The following is a 23,836-nucleotide window of genomic DNA, read 5'->3' on the forward strand; positions in this document are numbered from 1 at the left end:
CATGATCCTTCAATTGCTATCAAGGTGGGCGGTTCCATCCCCTCTGTCACTGTCATTGTTGTCATTGTCATCAACGTGGAAAGGCTCTTCCATTATCATTATTATAGCCAGAACCGCCATGGGGCTGCTTCGTCACAATCAGCCCATACTAGGCTGTGGAGACCAGTGTTAGGGAGTGGTATTCCTCTGTATCTCAGTGGGGTATTGCAAGTTGGGTTCAGAGAGAAAGAGAGAGATTGATTCAGTATACAGGTATAGCCTATAAAGGAATGATGTGCAATTAGAGCTAATAACTCTCCTTCTTCTCTGCCCCCACTTAAATAACCTTCTGAATCCTGCCTCTGCTTGGACAGCCTGAGAGACGTGTCTTTTCCTATCCAGCTGCACAGCTGCCCTAGTAGTCATCTTCTAACTGGTCTGGACACTACAAGGCTGACAAGTCTGTTTCCAAGTCTAACCCTGTCAGGAGAGAACAAGCTTCCTTCACACTCCCTCAATTCTTATTGTAAGTGAAGTCATTCCCGTCCAGACAATTGCTCATTAATGCTAAATGATTTAGTCTAAACACACAGGCTAATTATGCGAGCTCTATTGACGTTGCGAAATAATAGTGCTGGAAATTGGAAAAAAGCCTCTATTCTGTTGGGTGATTTGCTGTAGTTAAAAGGGAACTCATGTTGATTCTCTCAGTGTGTATTTAACAATGTGTGCTTTTCATTCAACCGAATAAAGGCCAAACGATAAGTGTCGTTTCATAAAAGGGAAGTCAGCAGGAACCTACTACTGGAGACGTTATAGGACTAACTGACAAACTGGATATTCTTCAGGAAACCATAGTAAACAACAGCAGCAATATCAGATACATGTTTAAAGCACCCGGGAGTCAATAGCATTTCCCAAATGAATGTATTCTGCCTTCAATCCAAATAGCTGTTGTGGAAATAGCAATGATCGCATATTGTGCATTTGAGCCCTGTTGCCCTTGGAGCATCGGTATAAAACTAGATGCAATGCCTTTATCGTCTCCTCTGATATATGTTGTGACGTTTGCTTTTTCCTCACAATCCAGTTGTCCAAGAGCTGGAGGAGCCATGCTGGAGAAGAGTTTAGAGCAGGAGGAAGGCTGCTTGTAAATCAGCACGCAGTGCTGCCATCCACATCATACCAGTGCAGTCCGCCAGGCCTGCGTCCACACGCACACACACACGCACATACACACACACACACACACACACACACACACACACAAAAAAAAAATTATAATCTTCACTTTTTCTCCACTAGAGAGAGCTTGGAGACATTAATCAATGTGACAATGGCCATAATGTGCACAGTGGGGCCTTGACCTTCTACTGTCTTTTGCTATGTGCTATGTGTGAGTTTGCAGCTGCTGGCAGGTGCCAGTGTGCACAGACTAGTATGGTGTACCATCCCTTGATAAAGTATCTGGTCACAGCTCTGAGATCAGATGTAGAATCACTCATTATTTCCCAGCTGGGGAACATTAGGAGACAAATATCATCATTTAACAAGCTCAGTGATTTAAGTTGTGATTGAAGGTCAGTAGAAAGTAAACAAGTTGTTATTATTTATTTCTTTTAAATTCAGTGGATTCCAATGCCAACCTTCAAAAGCACATTTGTATGTTTTTGAGACTCTGTCCGTTGATTACTCATACTATTTTGATGAATCATATTTGATGAATATATATGGATGAGCTCATTCCTAATTCATGTTTCTATGGGTATAAAGGCTCGATGCACTTAATCATCATCAATGGATCATGAATCACTCACCGAAATGAAAACGAATCACAGGTGGAAAGGCCTTAAAATCAACCCCCACCAGTAATTTATTTCCATTAAGATGTTTGAATTATTCTACCATTTAAATATCTGATGGTTTCAGTTAAGGGAATAAAACAGAGCGAGGCGGCCACTTTAGAGGGACATTGAGGGAAAATATTGCCCCCCCCCTCTATAGCATTTCACACCGCCACGGGTGCGATATGCAGCTTTAAAGCGTGTTTTGAAGTCTCCACCTTGAGTTTTGTTTCTATGGCAACTCCATTCTGGGGCCCAGATAAAAGAGCTATTATTTTTTTGCGGAGGATTGGAGACAAAGTGAGTACGTTGCTGCTGGTTGGGAGGGAGATTTGTCTTGTCTGACAGAGTTCTTGCAGGGCTTTGAAAGCATTGTCTTTACCAGGCGATTTCACAACCGACCACCAGCTCACATTTGATGGTATATTTAATAGTATATTTACCATACTACTGTACAACCAGTCAGACATAACACCCCCATCACAGAGGGCTCAATCACATCCCTGAAGGTATCGGCCTATGCCCCACTCTCTCAAAGGGATAGGTATTTTATTCTTTGATCTGTTTCAATCAGACCTCTTTGTGGGCTATGTTTCTTTCCATTCACCCTGAACCACATTTGAGTCGCATCAATAATGCAGCTTAATTAAATAGATGAAGGAATGCGTCTTTTATTTGACCATTTATTCATGCGGAACTGTGTTTTTGTTAGTATTTTCTCGTTCACATTGCATGGCGTTTAAAACCATGCAAGGAAAACAAGACAACACACCGAACAGTCATACAGTGGATGTATTTTCTTTAGGACAGACTCGCTTGATGTTTGTAAGATAGTGGACTCTACGGTCTTTTCAGGGGTGCCAAGCGTCAGCAGTCAGGTGGACTTCAGGTGCAAAATGGTGGTATTTATTTACAGGTGCAGAGAAGGTCAATAAAGCTGGAATCATTCATATAATTTACATGATGCGTTGGCAAACATTTGACTGACAAAAGTATCAAACATAAACTAAATGGCTGATACACCGAAGCTGCTGGCTTCTAGCTACCGTTTTCAAACTAGTCAGACCTATAACTTTGTGTCAATATTTCCTCGCACAGCTGAGTTAGAGAGCCCTGGGACAACACTCACTCTAGCCCAATAAGCTCTCAGGAACACTGGAACTGGAATAATCCAAAATGCCCCTAAACAGGTATTTCATCAATGAACATATATAATCAATAGTTCTGATTTAGGCCAATGGCCACTACATAATTCATTTCAACATATCAGGACACGATCTCATAACACTCAACAAATATTGGGAAAACACCCTTCAACATGGAGCATTACGATTACTGGGCACGTGAACCTGTTGGTTAACTACGCTTGCGGTCGAAAGTTTTAGAACAGCTACTCATTTAAGGGTTTTTCTTTATTTGTACTATTTTCCACATTGTAGAATAATAGTGAAGACATCAAAACTATGAAATAACACATATGGAATCATGTAGTAACCCAAAAGGTGTTCAACAAATCAAAATCTATTTTATATTTGAGATTCTTCAAATAGCCTTGTTGACAGCTTTGCACACGTTTGCCATTCTCTCAAATTCATAAAGTAGTCACCTGGAATGCATTTCAATTAGTAGGTGTGCCTTGTGGAATTTCTTTCCTTCTTAATGCGTTTGAGCCAATTGGTTGTGTTGTGACAAGGTAGGGGGTTATACAGAAGATAGCCCTATTTGGTAAAAGACCAAGTCCATATTATGGCAAGAACAGCTCAAATAAGCAAAGAGAAACACAAAGACATGAAGGTCAGTCAATACGGAACATTTCAAGAACTTTGAAAGTTTCTTCAAGTCCAGTCGCAAAAACCATCAAGCACTTTGATGAAACGGGCTCTCATGAGGACCACCACAGGAATGGAAGACACAGAGTTACCTGCAGAGGATAAGTTCATTAGAGTTACCAGCCTCAGAAATTGCAGCTCAAATAAATGCTTCACAGAGTTCAAGTAACAGACACATCTCAACATCAACTGTTCAGAGGAGACTGAGTGAATCAGGCCTTCATGGTTGAATTGCTGCAAAGAAACCATTACAAAAGGACACCAATAAGAAGAAGAGACTTGCTAGGGCCAAGAAACACGAGCAATGGACATTAGACCGGTGAAAATGTGTTATTTGTTCTGCAGCGAAATGCCATCTCATCTGGTTTGGGCTTAGTGGGACTGTCATTTGTTTTCAACAGGACAATGACCCAACACACGTCCAGGCTGTGTAAGGTCTATTTGACCAAGAAGGAGAATGATGGAGTGCTGCATCAGATGACCTGGCCTCCACAATCACCCGACCTCATCCTAATTTAGATGGTTTTGGGATGAGTTGGACCGCAGAGTGAAGGAAAAGCAGCCAACAAGTGCTCAGCGTATGTGGAAACTCCTTCAAGACTGTTGGAAAAGCATTCCAGGTGAAGCTGGTTGAGAAAATACCAAGAGTGTGCAAAGCTGTCATCAAGGCAAAGGGTGGCTACTTTGAAGAATCTCCAATATAAAACATTTTTTGATTATTTCATGATTCCAAATGTGTTATTTCCTATTTTTGATATCTTCAATATTATTCTAGAATGTAGAAAATTGTAAAAATAAAGAAAAACCCTTGAATTAGTAGTAGATGTGTCTAAAAGTTTGACCGGTAGTGTATGTGGACGTCACAGGCGTGTTCGTTCTCCAAACTAGTCCACAAACATCATGCGGTTGTGAGTAGGCCTACAGGCTGGCGATACAATGTGCCTTAAATTCTAAATAACCAAAGTTAAAGGTCCAATGCAGTCATTTTTTATCTCAATATCAAATCATTTCTGGGTAACAATTAAGTGGGCTACCTTACTGTGACTGGTTTAAATAAAAATGGTAAAAGGAAACAGAAATAGCTTCTTAGCAATTTCTCAAGCAAGAATTTTGCTAGGACAGTCTGGGAGTGGTCTGAGTGGAAAAACTGAGCGAGAAGTATGCAATTGAGATTCTTCCAATGTACTTCAAATGATAAATTAACAATCTTAACCTGCGTGTGATTGGACATATCTAGCAGTAGGACGCTTGAAAATGCCAGTAACAATGAACACACATGATGAAACGTTTACAAAGTGTTTTTGTTGCTAAATGAGGGGATGGCAATGGGAGTGGAATGTCTAACTTGACGGGTACTCTCCAGTGCACATGGTCCCAAGGACTGACTTTGTCGCTTGACGTGGTTCATAGCATAGGCTACTACAATCCTCAGGATGTTACCTTGCTGTAATTTTTGTGAAGGTCTATGAAGAGGGTGACCAAAAATCACACTGCCCCGCAATTGGCCCCAAAATGTGAGCTTAGCTCCGAATTGGTGAGATTACTGTATGAATCACCAGTCTGCATCATACACACAATCTATTTCTAAATGATGACTATTTGCAGGTCAGCAAAATGCATTTAGCATTGCTTCAGTGAGCAGGTTTAAACAATTACTAGCTCATTTGCTGCAGGCAACAAGCAGAGAGGAAATGCAAGGCCAAAAGTAGAGATGCTGTCTCTATTTGGATTCCTGCAGGATGTAGGTGGAATGTTCCTGTATTGTATACACCCATTGACTGTGGCATACCTTACTTATTTCCCAGCAAATGGATTGTTGCTCTATTGATGTTTAGGCCCACGTACAGAATAAGGCCCAAGAGACTTTCCTTAGACACGATGATCACTTATCATTACCCCCCCCCCCCCCTCTTGCTCTCTCCTTTGCTCTCCCTCCCTTCTTTCTCTCTTTCCCGAAGGGGCCATCTTTGACGAGTCTGCCAGGAAGGATGACGAGGTGTTCCGCATGGCCGTGGCAGACCTCAACCTCAACAACGAGATCCTGGAGACGGAGAAGATCACCATCTCCGTGGAGTTTGTGGACGGGAACAACCCTTTCCAGGCGGTCCAGGAAGGTAAGGCCTTGCCCTGCCCTCGCCCTCACCCTGCAGTCACCACAACCACCACCAGCAGTCCACATCTCGCACTCAGCGAGGCCAGAGGAGTGGCTGACAAAGTCCTTTACCCCCCCCCCCCCCCCCCCCCGACCACTCTGCATGGTTTTTCTGTGGATATGCTTCAGCCATCCATCTGAAAATCCCTCAATTTTCAGACCGAAACCTTGATCAATGACACACTGAACTGAATAACACTATATTAGGTTTTGAAGGTGTTCCCCAGAAAATGAAGAAAAGGTTTGGGTTTTGGAAATCTCTTTTACTGTTACAGTAGTTGCACCCTTCTGAAAATGGTGTCTGTTGGATTCCCACTGTACTTTACCAGTGATACTCTCGGTCACTGTTGATATGCACTCTAGGATTGGGAAGATTGTCATTTTTTATTAAAAGGCTCGTCATTTTTGGTTGATATTCTTCCAATATTTCTGAAATGTGTTTCAATACTGCCATTACCTGAAACGCTGCTAACAATTAATTAAGCTGGTAACGTCGATGGCATTTGTCTCGGGAGATATCTGATAAAAATGCAGAGACGTGTGGCACAAAATATAAATGAACTCCTCTAGCATAATTCCATGATTTAATTAACTGATAATTGATAACAAAAAATACCATTTAGACCAAAACCTGTGTTCGACTGAACAGAACTCAACTAAAAGAGTCATATTTCCCTGGGTTTTAAATAGGTCCTTTCGGTTCCTTCTGACATCAAAGAACCCCTACGATAACAAGCTCCTAGCATCATGTCATATTGTCGCTGGTAGCTACTCTGCCCTTTTAGATCCCTAGCCTGGGAAGTCTGAACACAAGGAGAAGTCTGGTTGGAACCTGTTTAGCTAATGGACACTGGTTATTTGTGGATGGTGGCAGATGTACAGTCTAGTGCAGTCTAAGAGCCTAATAGTTATTCCCACTGGTGCTTTTGTTAAGCCTCTCTGGAGCATCTATACCTGAGATGCTCTCTTGTCTTTGAAGTTTCATTGTGAGTAGTGCTATTACTGAATACATTACATGTGTTCTGGCTGAATGATGGTGGTGGGTCTGCTGGAAGCATCTTTTGTTACTTGTTTCGAAACACCTTTTAATCTGTTGCTCTTTGAACAACAACAATAAAATCCAATTGGCTTTTGTTAATTAAAAAGGGTTCTTAATTCATTCCTGAGTGATATAGTATTATAGTGATTGTATTTAGTGATATATTATCAGAACACACTTTTTTGGGGTCGATGCATTGATGTGAAGAAAACATATTACAGGACTATGCTCGGTCTTAATTCAGAATAATTGTTCTCCACCTCTGCTCATTCATAAACAAATACCTGTGCCCAGAAAATAACAATGCATGATTCATGTTGGTGTTATAATACATAATATAGAATATAAACTCAGCAAAAAAAGAAACGTCCCTTTTTCAGGACCCTGTCTTTCAACGATAATTCGTAAAAATCCAAATAACTTCACAGATCTTCATTGTAAAGGGCTTAAACACTGTTTCCCATGCTTGTTCAATGAATCATAAACAATTAATAAACATGAACCTGTGGAACGGTCGTTAAGAAACTAACAGCTTACAGACTGTAGGCAGTTAAGGTCACAGTTATGAAAACTTAGGACACTAAAGAGGACTTTCTACTGACTCTGAAAAACACAAAAAGAAAGATGCCCAGGGTCCCTGCTCATCTGTGTGAACGTGCCTTAGGCATGCTGCAAGGAGGAATGAGGACTGCAGATGTGGCCAGGGCAATAAATTGCAAAGTGTGTACTGTGAGACGCCTAAGGCAGCGCTACAGGGAGACAGGACGGACAGCTGATCGTCCTCACAGTGGCTGACCACGTGTAACAACACCTGCACAGGATCGGTACATACGAACATCACACCTGCGGGACAGGTACAGGATGGTAACAACAACTGCCCGAGTTACACCAGGAACGCCAGAATCCCTCCATCAGTGCTCAGACTGTCCGCAGTAGGCTCAGAGAGGCTGCACTGAGGGCTTGTAGGCCTGTTGTAAGGCAGGTCCTCACCAGACATCACCGGCAACAACGTTGCCTATGGGCACAAACCCACTGTCGCTGGAACTGACAGTACTGGCAAAAAGTGCTCTTCACTGACGAGTCGTTGTTTTGTCTCACCAGAAGTGATGGTCGGATTCGCGTTTATTGTCGAAGGAATGAGCGTTACACCGAGGCCTGTACTCTGGAGCGGTATCGATTTGGAGGTGGGGGGGTCCATCATGGTCTGGGGCGGTGTGTCACAGCATCATCGGACTGAGCTTGTTGTCATCGCAGGAAATCTCAACGCTGTGCGTTACGGTGAAGACATCCTCCTCCCTCATGTGGTACCCTTCCTGCAGGCTCATCCTGACATGACCCTCCAGCATAACAATGCCACCAGCTATACTGCTCGTTCTGTGCATGATTTCCTGCAAGACAGGAATGTCAGTGTTCTACCATGGCCAGCGAAGAGCCCGGATCTCAATCCTATTGCGCACGTCTGGGACCTGTTGGATCGGAGGGTGAGGGCTAGGGCCATTCCCCCCAGAAATGTCCGGGAACTTGCAGGTGCCTTGGTGGAAGAGTGGGGTAACATCTTACAGCAAGAACTGGCAAATCTGGTGCAGTCCACGAGGAGGAGAAGCACTGCAGTACTTAATGCAGCTGATGGCCACACCAGATACTGCCTGTCACTTTTGATTTTGACCCCCCTTTGTTCAGGGACACATTATTCCATTTCTGTTAGTCACATGTCTGTGGAACTTGTTCAGTTTGTCTCAATTGTTGAGTTATGTTCTTACAAATACTTACACATTTGCTGAAAATAAACGCAGTTGACAGTGAGGATGTTTATTTTTTTGCTGAGTTTGTAATACATATAGTATATGCATACATCCATGTAAACATAGGCACGTACACTACTTTGGTGAATCTGATACTATTTACACATAGGTCTTAGCATGGCTCTTAGCAGTGACTTACCGCTAATGCTCAGCACTTGCCTTTTTCACACCGGCAGAACTTGTTGCTAAACCATGGCATAACATTACGAAGGAGTGTTTATTCCAACCCTGGGACATAGCCTCTCCCATCTGCCTTGGTTTACCCAGTGTCTCCACAACAATGCTCCCCGTACGTCTAACACGTCCTGTAATAGGCTTGGCGCTGGATTTGAATGGGATGGAAGAAAGGGAGCCCTGTCGCCTTGTTGTCATCTCAAATAGCAAAGACGGAACAAAGGCAATGAGACGCGCCAAGAAGCCTGTCCAAGTTTTCTCCATTTGGGAGGTGTTATGTCGTCACTGAGCATCTTTTTGTCTTACACACGTGGACACACACACAAACCCCCCCACACACACACACATATACATACACACACTGTGTCGGTGTTGGGTTGCCAGATGACATCCAATATGGTGGGCTTTTTCACCGTTTGTGTGTGTGTGTGTGTGTGTGTGTGTGTGTGTGTGTGTGTGTGTAATGAAAGCAGCTGGGTGTCTGCAAACTCAACAGGCCTGTTTGTATTTGTATTTATGATGGATGCCCATTAGCTGCTGCCAAGGTGTTTTTTTAATCTGTTTTTTAAATTCGATTTTACTGCTTACATGAATTACTTCATGTGGAATAGAGTTCCATGTAGTCATGCCTCTATGTAGCACTGTGCGCCTCCCATAGTGTGTTCTGGACTTGGGGACTGTAAAGAGACCTCTGGTGGCATGTCTTGTGGGGTATGCATGGGTGTCTGAGCTGTGTGCTAGTAGTTTAAACAGACAGCATGTCACTTCTCACAAATACAAGTAGTGAAGAAGTCAATCTATACTCTACTTTGAGCCAGGAGAGATTGACATGCATATTATTAATGTTAGCTCTCCATGTACATTTAAGGGCTAGCTGTTCTGCCCTGTCCTGGGCCATTTGTAATTTTCCTAAGTCCCTCTTTGTGGCACCTGACCACACGACTGGACAGCAGTCCAGGTACAAGCAACAAAACCAGGGCCTGTAGGACCTGCCTTGTTGATAGCATTGTTAAGAAGGCAGAGCAGCGCTTTATTATGGATAGACATGTCTCCATCTTAGCTACTGTTGCATCAATATATTTTGACCATGACAGTTTACAATCCAGGGTTACACCAAGCAGTTTAGTTTCCTCAACTTGCTCAATTTCCACATTATTCAATACAATATTTAGTTGGGGTTTAGGGTTTAGTGAATGATTTTTCCCAAATGCTTAGCTTTTTTGTTTTTGAAATATTTAGGACTAACTTATTTCTTGCCACCCATTCTGAAATTGACTGCAGCTCTTTGTAAAGTGTCACAGTGATTTAACTTGTTGTGGTAGCTGACGTGTATAGTGTTGAGTCATCAGCATACATAGACACACAGGCTTTACTCAGAGCCAGTGGCAGGTCATTAGTAAAGATGGAAAAAAGTAAGGGGCCTAGACAACTTCCATGGGAATGCCTGACTCTACCTGGATTAGGTTGGAGAGGTTTCCATTAAAGAACTCCCTCTGTGTTCTGTTAGACAGGTAACTCTCGATCCACAATATACCAGGGAATGTAAAGCCACAACACATATGTTTTTCCAGCAGCAAATGATGATCGATAATGTCAAAAGCTGCACTGAAGGCTAACAAAGCAGCTTTTTATTGTCAATTTCTCTCAGCCAATCATCAGTCATTTGTGTAAGTGCTGTACACGTTGAATGCCCTTCCCTATAAGCATGCTGAAAATATTTTGTTCATTTGTTACTGTGAAAAAGCATTGTATCTGATCAAACACAATTCTTTCCAAAAGTTTACTACGGGTGGTAACATACTGATTGGTTGGCTGTTTGAGCCAGTAAAGGGTGCTTTGCTATTCTTGGCAAGCGGAATGGCTTTTGCTTCCCTCCAGGCCTGAGTGCACACACTTTCCTGTAGGCTTAAATTGAAAATATGGCAAATAGGAGTGGCAATATCATCCACTATCATCCTCTGTAATTTTCTATCCAAGTTGTCAGACCCAGGTGACTTGTCATTGTTGATAGACAACAATCATTTTTTCAACTCTTCCACAATCACTCCAAGGAATTCAAAATGACAATGCTTGTCTTTCATAATTTGGTCAGTTATGCAAGGATGTGTAGGTTCAGAATTAGTTGTTGGCATATCACTTCTACGTTTTCTAATCTTGCCAGTGAAAAAAATCATTATAGTAGTTGGCAATATCAGTGGGTTTTGTGTTGAATGAGCCATCTGATCCAATGAAGGATGGAGCCGAGTTCAAACAAAGTTAGCCTGACCATGACAGGCCCCTGAACTCCAATCCCACCATGAACAAGGAATCTATAACGCTACGTATAAGCACACTTTGTTTTGTCCTCTACAAGGGGATTCTTGCAGGCACTACCCATTACTGTTCACATTAATAAGGACAAACACACAAGAGAGGACTTCTTTAAGCCAGATATGTATTATTATCTAGATTGCAGGGATGATTTGCCAGGATCGTACACAGGGATTTCAAGGCGATGTTCTCAACATCAACATCAGTCCTCTTTAAACCATCCCTGCTGCTGGAGCCCGAGCCGCCCGGGAGCTTGTAGAGATGTTCCTTCTCACCCATCTCTGTGTAGTACCGCTTCAGCTTTGGAAGTTTTTTTTTTTAGCATTTTGCATCTGGTTCTAAACTTCTATGGAAAGCGGGTGTGTGCTAATGTAACCAGGCACAGCCTGTTCTCATTGCTTTGCATGTGAAACACGGTTAATTGTGAAAGGTATAATGCTGCCACTTATGTTTAGACACTACGCTATATCTCATCATCTCCCGCCATAACCAGATGAATTAGTGAACAGGTAGATGTGCGTGCGTTCACGGCTCATATTGATTAAAGCAGTAAAGGGGACTGTAATTGGATAACAGTGCAAGGGGTGTTTGGAAGGGGAGCTTTTCGCTCACGGAGGCTGCTTGTGAGTTCTAGTCTTCTTGTCTTCTGCTCTCAGATGTAGCGATAAGTAACGATTCCCACTCCGTGTCTCCACAGTAACACACCAAGCTGACAGCACACGGCGCTGTGGCTGAGACTGAGGTGGATAGGGCTTAGCAAGGCAAGTCTACAAAGTCTTCTTGGGACTTTTGAGGAAAAGAAGTGTGAAATGGTGTATGACTGACAGACAGGTACAATAATCTAGTTTAATGACATGCTGCTCTGTAGCAAAGTTGTGAAAGTGTCAAGAATATTGAAAGACTGTGTGATGCAAAGGTGATAATGAGGCGAGAGTAGGGTTGCAAAGCTACCGGTAATTTACCAAAGTTACTGAAATCTTCGGTAATTTTTGTAACAGATAATCTATGGCAATCTATGGTAATTTTGGTAATTTATGCTTGAATAACAAAACAAATCTGTATTCATTTATAGTATAATTTGTTTTATATCTGTGTCCATATATCGCCCATGCGTTTCTAGTGGATAGACCATATGGTTCAATAGAAAATAGCTTAATTAATGAAAAAGCACAATGGAATTATTTTCAATGAACTCTGCAAAACCTCCAACTATTGGCTTTTTACACGACCGCCACCAGTTTGGCGCCAAAACATTTACAACAAAGACATATTGACATAGTAAAATAAATCAAAATATTTTACTATGTAAACCCTCATGTTAGCCCTTACACTCATGGGAATTGGCCTATATGGATAGAGCTACATTGAAATGTTTCTTACAGAAGAAATATGGAAAGCATATGCAGAGCAATCAAAAGGGAACAGTTTGGAGATTATGGGAAAATTTATTAGACTGAATCCAAACATTACACAGTTGATTTTATGTGTATTTGATATTTACTGTACTTTTTGCCTTATTTGTTGATAACAAAATCTGACAATACTAGTATTTGGGGAATGTGCAACATAAGACAAAAAAGGGTTTGAGTGAGAGGTATAACGTCTGCAAGTGGCCACATAATTCTCCAGAGTGTGCACAATTCCTACGCAATTTCAATGCACGTTTTTGACTCAAAGAAGAGTCTTCAACTTTTCAACTTTTTCAACTTTCAACTGCTATTTTGACCTCTCCTAGATGTGCTGTTGAGGAACTAGATCAAGCAGACTTATAGTTGTTTTTGGAACACAGCCCTGCATCCCGCCCATCACATAATTACGGGACACTGTGAAGTCCATGGAGAACAAGAGCACCTCCTCCCAGCTGCCCACTGCACTGAGACTAGGTAACATGGTCACCACCGATAAATCCATGATTATCGAAAACTTCAACAAGCATTTCTCAACGGCTGGCCATGCCTTCCGCCTGGCCACTCCAACCTCGGACAACAGCTCCCCCCCCCCCGCAGCTACTCGCCCAAGCCTCTCCAGGTTCTCCTTTACCCAAATCCAGATAGCAGATGTCCTGAAAGAGCTGCAAAACCTGGACCCGTACAAATCAGCTGGGCTGGACAATCTGGACCCTCTATTCCTGAAACTATCCGCCGCCATTGTCGCAACCCCTATTACCAGCCTGTTCAACCTCTCTTTCATATCGTCTGAGATCCCCAAGGATTGGAAAGCTGCCGCAGTCATCCCCCTCTTCAAAGGGGGCGACACCCTGGACCCAAACTGTTACAGACCTATATCCATCCTGCCCTGCCTATCTAAGGTCTTCGAAAGCCAAGTCAACAAACAGGTCACTGACCATCTTGAATCCCACCGTACCTTCTCCGCTGTGCAATCTGGTTTCCGAGCCGGTCACGGGTGTACCTCAGCCACGCTCAAGGTACTAAACGATATCATAACCGCCATCGATAAAAGACAGTACTGTGCAGCCGTCTTCATAGACCTTGCCAAGGCTTTCGACTCTGTCAATCACCGTATTCTTATCGGCAGACTCAGTAGCCTCGGTTTTTCGGATGACTGCCTTGCCTGGTTCACCAATTACTTTGCAGACAGAGTTCAGTGTGTCAAATCGGAGGGCATGCTGTCCGGTCCTCTGGCAGTCTCTATGGGGGTGCCACAGGGTTCAATTCTCGGGCCGACTCTTTTCTCTGTATATATCAATGATGTTTCTCATGCTGCGGGCGATTCCCTGATCCACCTCTACGCAGACGACACCATTCTATATACTTCCGGCCCGTCCTTGGACACTGTGCTATCTAACCTCCAAACGAGCTTCAATGCCATACAGCACTCCTTCCGTGGCCTCCAACTGCTCTTAAACGCTAGTAAAACCAAATGCATGCTTTTCAACCGTTCGCTGCCTGCACCCGCACGCCTGACCAGCATCACCACCCTGGATGGTTCCGACCTTGAATATGTGGACATCTATAAGTACCTAGGTGTCTGGCTAGACTCTAAACTCTCCTTCCAGACCCATATCAAACATCTCCAATCGAAAATCAAATCAAGAGTCGGCTTTCTATTCCGCAACAAAGCCTCCTTCACTCACGCCGCCAAACTTACCCTAGTAAAACTGACTATCCTACCGATCCTCGACTTCGGCGACGTCATCTACAAAATTGCTTCCAACACTCTACTCAGCAAACTGGATGCAGTTTATCACAGTGCCATCCGTTTTGTAACTAAAGCACCTTATACCACCCACCACTGCGACTTGTATGCTCTAGTCGGCTGGCCCTCGCTACATATTCGTCGCCAGACCCACTGGCTCCAGGTCATCTACAAGTCCATGCTAGGTAAAGCTCCGCCTTATCTCAGTTCACTGGTTACGATGGCAACACCCATCCGTAGCACGCGCTCCAGCAGGTGTATCTCACTGATCATCCCTAAAGCCAACACCTCATTTGGCCGCCTTTCGTTCCAGTTCTCTGCTGCCTGTGACTGGAACGAATTGCAAAAATCGCTGAAGTTGGAGACTTTTATCTCCCTCACCAACTTCAAACATCTGCTATCTGAGCAGCTAACCGATCGCTGCAGCTGTACATAGTCTATTGGTAAATAGCCCACCCATTTTCACCTACCTCATCCCCATACTGTTTTTATTTATTTATTTTTATTTTTCTGCTCTTTTGCACACCAATATCTCTACCTGTACATAACCATCTGATCATTTATCACTCCAGTGTTAATCTGCATAATTGTAATTATTTGCCTACCTCATGCCTTTTGCACACAATGTATATATAGACTCCCCTTTTTTTCTACTGTGTTATTGACTTGTTAATTGTTTACTCCATGTGTAACTCTGTGTTGTCTGTTCACACTGCTATGCCTTATCTTGGCCAGGTCGCAGTTGCAAATGAGAACTTGTTCTCAACTAGCCTACCTGGTTAAATAAAGGTGAAATAAAATAAAATAAAAAACTGTTGTTGTTTACGCTTTCCAAAAACGGCCCATTGACACAATCTGGTCAGGTGGGCATCATTGGAAAGCTTGTTCTGTTGCTGACATGGCTGGCTAAGTTACAAAATATGATCTTACAGTTTTAGGCTTTCACAAGTCAATTCAGAGAAGCAGATTGTAATTTTGGTGTGCATAGAATAGAGTCATGAGTGCATTCAGGTACGTGTTCCCCGACAAATTTATTCACAATACGACAAACATCCCAGCTAGCACAGTGGAGCTGGGCCGATTCCGGCTGAGAGTCGGAGCACTCGGCTGAGAGTCAAACTCGGCCGCCGTCAGTATTACTTATGGCTATGATGCAGGGATTGAGCTCGGTCCGATTCCGGTGTGAGTTATCTAGCCCAAATGTTTTACTTGAGGCTCGGGCCGATTGGGGCTACTCTCTGGCAGATGATTACACAGGCTGCTTTATATAATTAACCTTTCATTATTTATTTATTTTTCCATATTTTCTTATTGTTTCTGTGATCAAAAAATACCATTAACAGTTAAATGAAATTCTTTAAGAGTCCTGTTTAAGTATTATTTTAGTATTTTGATACTTTGTGCAAGGCAATTGATAAGCATTGATAAGGCATTGATAAGCATTGGGGTGGCAGGGTAGCCTAGTGTTTAGAGCGTTGGACTAGTAACCGGAAGGTTGCAAGTTCAAACCCCTGAGCTGACAAGGTACAAAGCTGTCGTTCTGCACCTGAACAGGCAGTTAACCCACTGTTCCGAGGCCGTCATTGAAAATAAGAATTTGTTCTTAACTGAATTGCCTGGTTAAATAAAGGTTACATTTTTTTTTTTTTTTAAGGGCATTGATAAGGCATTGATAAGCATTGATAATCATTGATAAAACTTGGATGGGGCCTCCCAAGTGGTGCAGTGGTCTAAGTGTAAACTGTGTTGCTACATATGCTGGTTCGATACCCGTGCTGGCCGTAACAAGGAGACCCATGAGGTGACGCACAATTGGCCCAGCGTCGTCTGGGTTAGGGGAGGGTTTGGCCGGCCGTGATGTCCTTGTCCCATCGCTCTGTGGTGGGCCAGGCGCATGCATGCTGACACGGTCACCAGGTGTACGGTGTTTCCTACAACACATTGGTGCTCTCGACCTTTACCTCTCCTGAGGCCGTACGGGATTGCAGTGATGGGACAAGACAAAAGGGGGTAAAAAAATGTGGATGGGTAACATTTGTTTGTATAAAATGTATAATAGTAATATTTAAAATGACTAAATCTGGAAATGTTGTATACATTCATTTAAAATTGCATCGGGCCGCTTCTGGCGGGATTCTGGTAGGATGTTGGCTGAATTCCGGTAGACGGGTACTTGGGTCTATTCTGGGCAGTCATTCATTTTGATTCCGGGCCGAGTCCAACACCCGATTCCAGGCCAATTCAACCAGTTCCGGCCCCCCGGAAGAGGGACGCTTCTGGGCTGATTCGTCATTGCTAGCAGGGATAGGCTTCGTTCTGTTCAGAACAACCCAGGGTATGAAACCATGTCATCTTGTACATCAAACATAGTGATCATAAACGTCAACACGGAATATTACAGGGGTGTTATGATTTGGAAATGTGAAGTAATGGGTGTTTGTCTTGCTTGTATGACATGAAAGCCGTAGTTATTATAATCCTCAACATCTCACGTTTCGAAATACATAGAGTCCACTTTATTTACAGGATTTCCCTCACTCAGACTAGAAAAAAATTAAACACGTTGCCCAATTAGCGGGAGGCAACTTTTTTATCGCTCGCAGTGTTCAAGTTCAGAACCGCTGTCAGTCAAAGCCAATATTGCGCTGTGAAGCAGAGACTTTGAACTCTGACATCATGTATATCATGTATATGTTACTGTACAGCCACTGCATTCCAATTTAGGCGTTCATCAGTGTCCAAATCTGCCATTTTGAACCCCTATATGGGTACGAGTGTAAAACGTTAAACACTAATGGTACTCACTAAATTGATGGTTTATATTTAGGATAATGTTTTACACTTTGTCATTACATTTTTTTCTTAAAAAGTCGTCTTTATTTTTATTTTTTATATATATAATTTACATGGGCCAGAGATAATTATAGACACCTTTGATAATCTCAAGTACCCAAAAGGGCTACGAGATGCCTTGTGATAAATTACATCAAATCCTTGTTACCAACATTCTGGTAGTTTACTGGAAAACTTTGAATGTTTCCCGTAATATACACTTGATTGCAACCCTAGGCGAGACAGACATCATAGAAATTAAATAAATGGAGTAAGATGAATATCTTCATGTTTGAGCTTTTTTTGTAGTGAACAGCAAGGATGGAGAGGATTGTGATTTTGATTGGAATACAATGGGACAGGAAGCAGCAGTATACACTTAGAGCAATCAATGAGTCTGTGTGTTTTCATATTTGGTTATACGATAAAAAGCCTCTGCAGATATCCGCATGTCTCATTCTCCAGCCTCTCTGCGGGGTTCCTCACCGGATTCTCAGAAAACAATGAGTTTTTGACCAGTGCAGGAATATTTAATGACATCAATATTTTAGTGCTTGATGAAGCCACTCTGAGTTATGAAAGATACAGAGTTCACAGTTGGTTAGGATTGTGTTTTTGTTTGTTTTCGTGGCTGGGGGGGGGGGGGGGGGGGGGGGATCACAGGAAGGGAACATGTCAGTGATTCATTCCCAGGTTAAGACAACAGATGTTTGCTCTATACAGCCCATTTATAGAATTGACTAGGGACATGGGCTATACCCAACAGGGTTAGCTATCTGATGAGGTGAGGCACCATCAGGCTTCTCACCTGTTCCACGTATGCATGCAAACACACACACACACAGTTCAGATCATTAAAATGCAAATGTTGTACCAGATGGTCAGTGATATTGTAACCTTTTTATTTAGTAATTATGTTGTGACCCCCTCGAAGGAATCTACAGTACAGTCTCAGCTTACTAAGCAATGTAATGCATAAGACCATTTCGTGTGAGTCATCTTTCTCCCATCCCTCCATCACCTATCCTCCCTCACATCCTCTGGCTGTGCCTCGGTCAGCCTGATATCCTAAAAGGATTCCTTCTAAATGCCAGCATTCAGCTTTATCGCCACAATCCAATTATCCAGACTCTAATCAATGGGGGGCATTTCCAGCGGTGAGGCTGTCATTTGTTATAAAGTGGCAATATGATAGCATTCTGCAGCTGACAGCTGGGTGAAACCCTTCTGCTGGGGCCCGTTGGCTCCTCAGAGGGACTTGGCCCCCAGAATGGCATGTCTGGCAACCCCTCAATGTGAACCTGGCAAGTTTTCCCAGAAATGATGGACAAAAGCTCCTTTAGTTATGAATGTTTGCGAGGCAGCGTGCCGCAGTAGGCAACATCTCTATTGAGCGCAGTGGTTTCCTGCTCACTCCGTGTGGTGTTATGGTTTCTACTGTGGTGTTGTCTGCAGGATTTAGCCTGGCAGAGCTTCCCCCTAACCACAAAGACCCTCCTTTATTTGTTCCAGGCAAAGCTGCAGAGCCCAATATGATGACATAATCATAAACAAACATAATCATCAATGATGACAATACAAACATACAGTATACATTCAAATTATAAACATATGCCTCCGGAGTGGCGCAGTGGTCTAAGACACTGCATCGCAGTGCTAGCTGTGCCTGGTTCGAGTCCAGGCTCTGTCGCATCCGGCCGCCATGGGGTGGTGCACAATTGGCCAAGCATTGTGCACTAGTGACTACTGTGGTGGGCTGGACGCAGTGCACGCTGACATGTTCGCCAGGTGTACAGTGTTTCCTTTGACACATTGGTGCAGCTGGCTTCTCGGCATTGTATCAAGAAGCAATGCAGCTTGGTTGTATTGTGTTTCCGAGGACGCACAGCTCTCGACCTTTGCCTCTCCTGAGTCCTTACGGGAGTTGCAGCGACGAGACAAAACTGTAACTACAGTGCCTTGCGAAAGTATTCGGCCCCCTTGAACTTTGCGACCTTTTGCCACATTTCAGGCTTCAAACATAAAGATAGAAAACTGTATTTTTTTTGTGAAGAATCAACAACAAGTGGGACACAATCATGAAGTGGAACGACATGTATTGGATATTTAAATTTTTTTTAACAAATCAAAAACTGAAAAATTGGGCGTGCAAAATTATTCAGCCCCTTTACTTTCAGTGCAGCAAACTCTCTCCAGAAGTTCAGTGATGATCTCTGAATGATCCAATGTTGACCTAAATGACTAATGATGATAAATACAATCCACCTGTGTGTAATCAAGTTTCCGTATAAATGCACCTGCACTGTGATATTCTCAGAGGTCCGTTAAAAGCGCAGAGAGCATCATGAAGAACAAGGAACACACCAGGCAGGTCCGAGATACTGTTGTGAAGAAGTTTAAAGCCGGATTTGGATACAAAAATATTTCCCAAGCTTTAAACATCCCAAGGAGCACTGTGCAAGCGATAATATTGAAATGGAAGGAGTATCAGACCACTGCAAATCTACCAAGACCTGGCCGTCCCTCTAAACTTTCAGCTCATACAAGGAGAAGACTGATCAGAGATGCAGCCAAGAGGCCCATGATCACTCTGGATGAACTGCAGAGATCTAGAGCTGAGGTGGGAGACTCTGTCCATAGGACAACAATCAGTCGTATATTGCACAAATCTGGCCTCTATGGAAGAGTGGCAAGAAGAAAGCCATTTCTTAAAGATATCCATAAAAAGTGTTGTTTAAAGTTTGCCACAAGCCACCTGGGAGACACACCAAACATGTGGAAGAAGGTGCTCTGGTCAGATGAAACCAAAATTGAACTTTTTGGCAACAATGCAAAACGTTATGTTTGGCGTAAAAGCAACACAGCTGAACACACCATCCCCACTGTCAAACATGGTGGTGGCAGCATCATGGTTTGGGCCTGCTTTTCTTCAGCAGGGACAGGGAAGATGGTTAAAATTGAGGGGAAGATGGATGGAGCCAAATACACGACCATTCTGGAAGAAAACCTGATGGAGTCTGCAAAAGACCTGAGACTGGGACGGAGATTTGTCTTCCAACAAGACAATGATCCAAAACATAAAGCAAAATCTACAATGGAATGGTTCAAAAATAAACATATCCAGGTGTTAGAATGGCCAAGTCAAAGTCCAGACCTGAATCCAATCGAGAATCTGTGGAAAGAACTGAAAACTGCTGTTCACAAATGCTCTCCATCCAACCTCACTGAGCTCGAGTTGTTTTGCAAGGAGGAATGGGAAAAAATGTCAGTCTCTCGATGTGCAAAACTGATAGAGACATACCCCAAGCGACTTACAGCTGTAATCGCAGCAAAAGGTGGCGCTACAAAGTATTAACTTAAGGGGGCTGAATAATTTTGCACGCCCAATTTTTCAGTTTTTTATTTGTTAAAAAGGTTTGAAATATCCAATAAATGTCATTCCACTTCATGATTGTGTCCCACTTGTTGTTGATTCTTCACAAAAAAATACAGTTTTATATCTTTATGTTTGAAGCCTGAAATGTGGCAAAAGGTCGCAAAGTTCAAGGGGGCCGAATACTTTCGCAAGGCACTGTACCAATTGGGGAGAAAAAGGGGCACATACACAGTAAGCAGATTTTGTTTGTTCACTTTCCCCATTAGTCCCATCCCACATGAAAAAATAATATGGTGTATACTATGGTGGGAATACCATAGTATTCCTGTAGTGGTTTTGTGGACCTTAGTAGTATAATGTAGGATTTAAAAATAGTAGTCTACAGTGAATTCGCTTTTTCTACATTTTGTTTTGTTACAACTGTATTCTAAAATGAATTAAATAGTTGTTTTCCCTTATCAATCTACACACAACCCCATAATGACAAAGCAAAAACAGATTTTTATATATTTTTGCAAATGTATAAAAATTTACTGAAATATCATATTTGCATAACTATTCAGTACTTTGTTGAAGCATCTTTGGCAGCTATTACAGCCTCGAGTCTTCCTGGGTATGACGCTACAAGCTTGGCACACCTGTATTGGGGCAGTTTCTCCCATTCACCTCTGCAGATCCTCTCAAGCTCTTTTAGGTTGGATGGGATCATCTCTGCACAGCTATTTTCAGGTCTCTCCAGAGATGTTCGATCGGGTTTAAGTCCACGCTCTGGCTGGGCCATTCAACCCTTATTCCAGAACGTTATAGTGAAGGAATCTCGATTTAGCTTCTAATCACCTATAAAGCAAAATGTGGTTTTCCATCAAATAATAATTATTGCGAGCTAATGTGACTAATAAAGGAATTTCAATATGTGACAAGAGAAAAGATCATTCGCCCTTATTAACCTCTACGGAATCGGTGTCCCTAAATCGGGATGGTTGTTGCTCATAATGTGATAATGTGACTAGAAAACATTGTATACGACAGACAACTTTCCGGGACATTGACATGTTTTATATGGGCAGAAAGCTTAAATTCTTGTTAATCTAACTGCAGTACTCCGATTTACAGTAGCTATTACAGAAAAAAATAGCATGCTATTGTTTGAGGATAGTGCAAACCACTTTTATCACGGCAACTAGTTTGATACATTCACCACTGAAGATAAATAATGTAAACTCAGCAAAACAAGAAACATCGTCTCACTATCAACTGCGTTTATTTTCAGCAAATGTGTAAATATTTGTATGAACATAAGATTCAACAACTGAGACATAAACTGAACAAGTTCCCCAGACATGTGACTAACAGAAATTGAACTAATGTGTCCCTGAACAAAGGGGAGTCAGAATCAAAAGTAACAGTCAGTATCTGGTTTGGCCACCAGCTGCATTAAGTACTGCAGTGCTTCTCCTCCTCATGGACTGCACCAGATTTGCCAGTTCTTGCTGTGAGATGTTACCCCACTCTTCCACCAAGGCACCTGCAAGTTCCCGAACATTTCTGCTGGGAATGGCCTTAGCCCTCACCCTCCGATCAAACAGGTCCCAGACATGCTCAATGGGATTGAGATCCGGTGTCTTTCCTGGCCATGGCAGAACGCTGACATACCTGTCTTGCAGGAAATTACGCACAGAACGAGTATTATGGCTGGTGGCATTGTCATGCTGTGGAGGGTCATGTCAGGATGAGCCTGCAGGAAGGGTACCACATGAGGGAGGAGGATGTCTTCCCTGTAATGCACAGCCTTGAGATTGCCTGCAATGACAACAAGCTCAGTCCAATGATGCTGTGACACACCGCCCCAGACCATGACGGACCCTCCACCTCCAAATCGATCCCGCTCCAGAGTACAGGCCTCGGTGTAACGCTCATTCCTTCAACGATAAACGCAAATCCGACCATCACACCTGGTGAGACAAAACAACGACTCGTCAGTGAAAAGCACTTTTTGCCAGTACTGTCTGTTCCAGCGACGGTGGGTTTGTGCCCATATGCAACGTTGTTGCCGGTGTCTGGTGAAGACCTGCCTTACAACAGGCCTACAAGCCCTCAGTCCAGCCTCTGAGTACTGATGGAGGGATTTTGTGTTGCTGGCGTAACTCGGGCAGTTGTTGTTGCCATCTTGTACCTGTCCTGCAGGTGTTGTTACACGTGGTCTGCCTTTGCGAGGACGATCAGCTGCCCGTCTTGTCTCCCTGTAGCGCTGTCTTAGGCGTCTCACAGTACGGACATTGCAATTTATTGCCCTGGCCACATCTGTAGTCCTCATGCCTCCTTGCAGCATGCCTAAGGCATGTTCACAGTGATGAGTAGGGACCCTGGGCATCTTTCTTTTGGTGTTTTTCAGATTCAGTAGAAAGCCCTCTTTAGTGTCCTAAGGTTTCATAACTATGACCTTAATTGCCTACCGTCTGTAAGCTGTTAGTGTCTTAACGACCGTTCCACAGGTGCACGTTCATGAATTGTTTGTGGTTCATTGAACAAGCATAGGAAACAGTGTTTAAACCCTTTACAATGAAGATCTGTGAAGTTATTCGGATTTTTATGAATTATCTTTGAAAGAAAGGTTTTTTTTTTTTTGCTGAATTTACCTGCATTCAGTAATCTTGCTCTGATTTGTCACCCTGAGGGTCCCAGAAAAAAATATATTGTATAGTTCTGTTTGAAAAAATCTATTTTTATATTCAAATGTAGGAACTGGGTTCTCCAGTTTGACCCCACTGTTGTCTATAATTGCATAATAACACAAGGCTACAACAACAATAAATATACGTTTTCCAGCTCCAGGTAGGCTAAACAGGTGGCACAAGTTGATTTGCAATGACTCCATTGATATCATCATTTCAGCATATTTATTGTATAAAATAAAGAAAAACCCTTGAATGAGTAGGTGTGTCCAACCTTTTGACTGGTACTATATATTTAAGAAATTGCCATGGTGGCCGCGGTAGCCAAAACCTGCAACCCGGGACTGATACATTTTTACCTGCGACATTGAATTTTCAAAGTAGCCCAATTTGTCTATAAAACTATAGACACGGAAACTCTGGTAATGGGTCACATACAGAGTATATGGTCTACACTTGGCATGTAGGTTTTTCACTTACAGTGGCACAAATTGGGATATGGGGGAGGGGATTTATTTACTGTAGTGTTTTTGCGGACTGTTGTGTTTTTGCAGACATTTCTGTAGTATTTACTACAGTGGTTTTTAGGTGGGATAATACTGTAGTATTTATAATAGTATTCCACAGTGTACTACAAAATTCTATACTAATGTTAGCAGTTGATGTTACTC

At 42.8% G+C, this 23,836-nt stretch overlaps 1 protein-coding gene across 3 annotated transcripts in view; it reads left to right on the forward strand.

Moving 5' to 3' along the window:
* The window catches only part of grid2 (glutamate receptor, ionotropic, delta 2), a 555,674-nt gene that overhangs the window by 69,539 nt on the left and 462,299 nt on the right, over nt 1-23,836 (forward strand). For all 3 annotated transcript variants that reach the window (XR_002475295.2, XM_021620870.2, XM_021620869.2), the window contains exon 2: nt 5,611-5,766. Coding sequence is in view for 2 of the 3 variants with exons in the window: in XM_021620870.2 (XP_021476545.2) it covers nt 5,611-5,766 (156 nt within the window). In the remaining variant the exon portion in view is untranslated. The remainder of the gene's footprint in view (nt 1-5,610; nt 5,767-23,836) is intronic.

This window comes from Oncorhynchus mykiss, chromosome 11, assembly GCF_013265735.2.
Source record: "Oncorhynchus mykiss isolate Arlee chromosome 11, USDA_OmykA_1.1, whole genome shotgun sequence".
Lineage (NCBI taxonomy): Eukaryota > Metazoa > Chordata > Actinopteri > Salmoniformes > Salmonidae > Oncorhynchus > Oncorhynchus mykiss.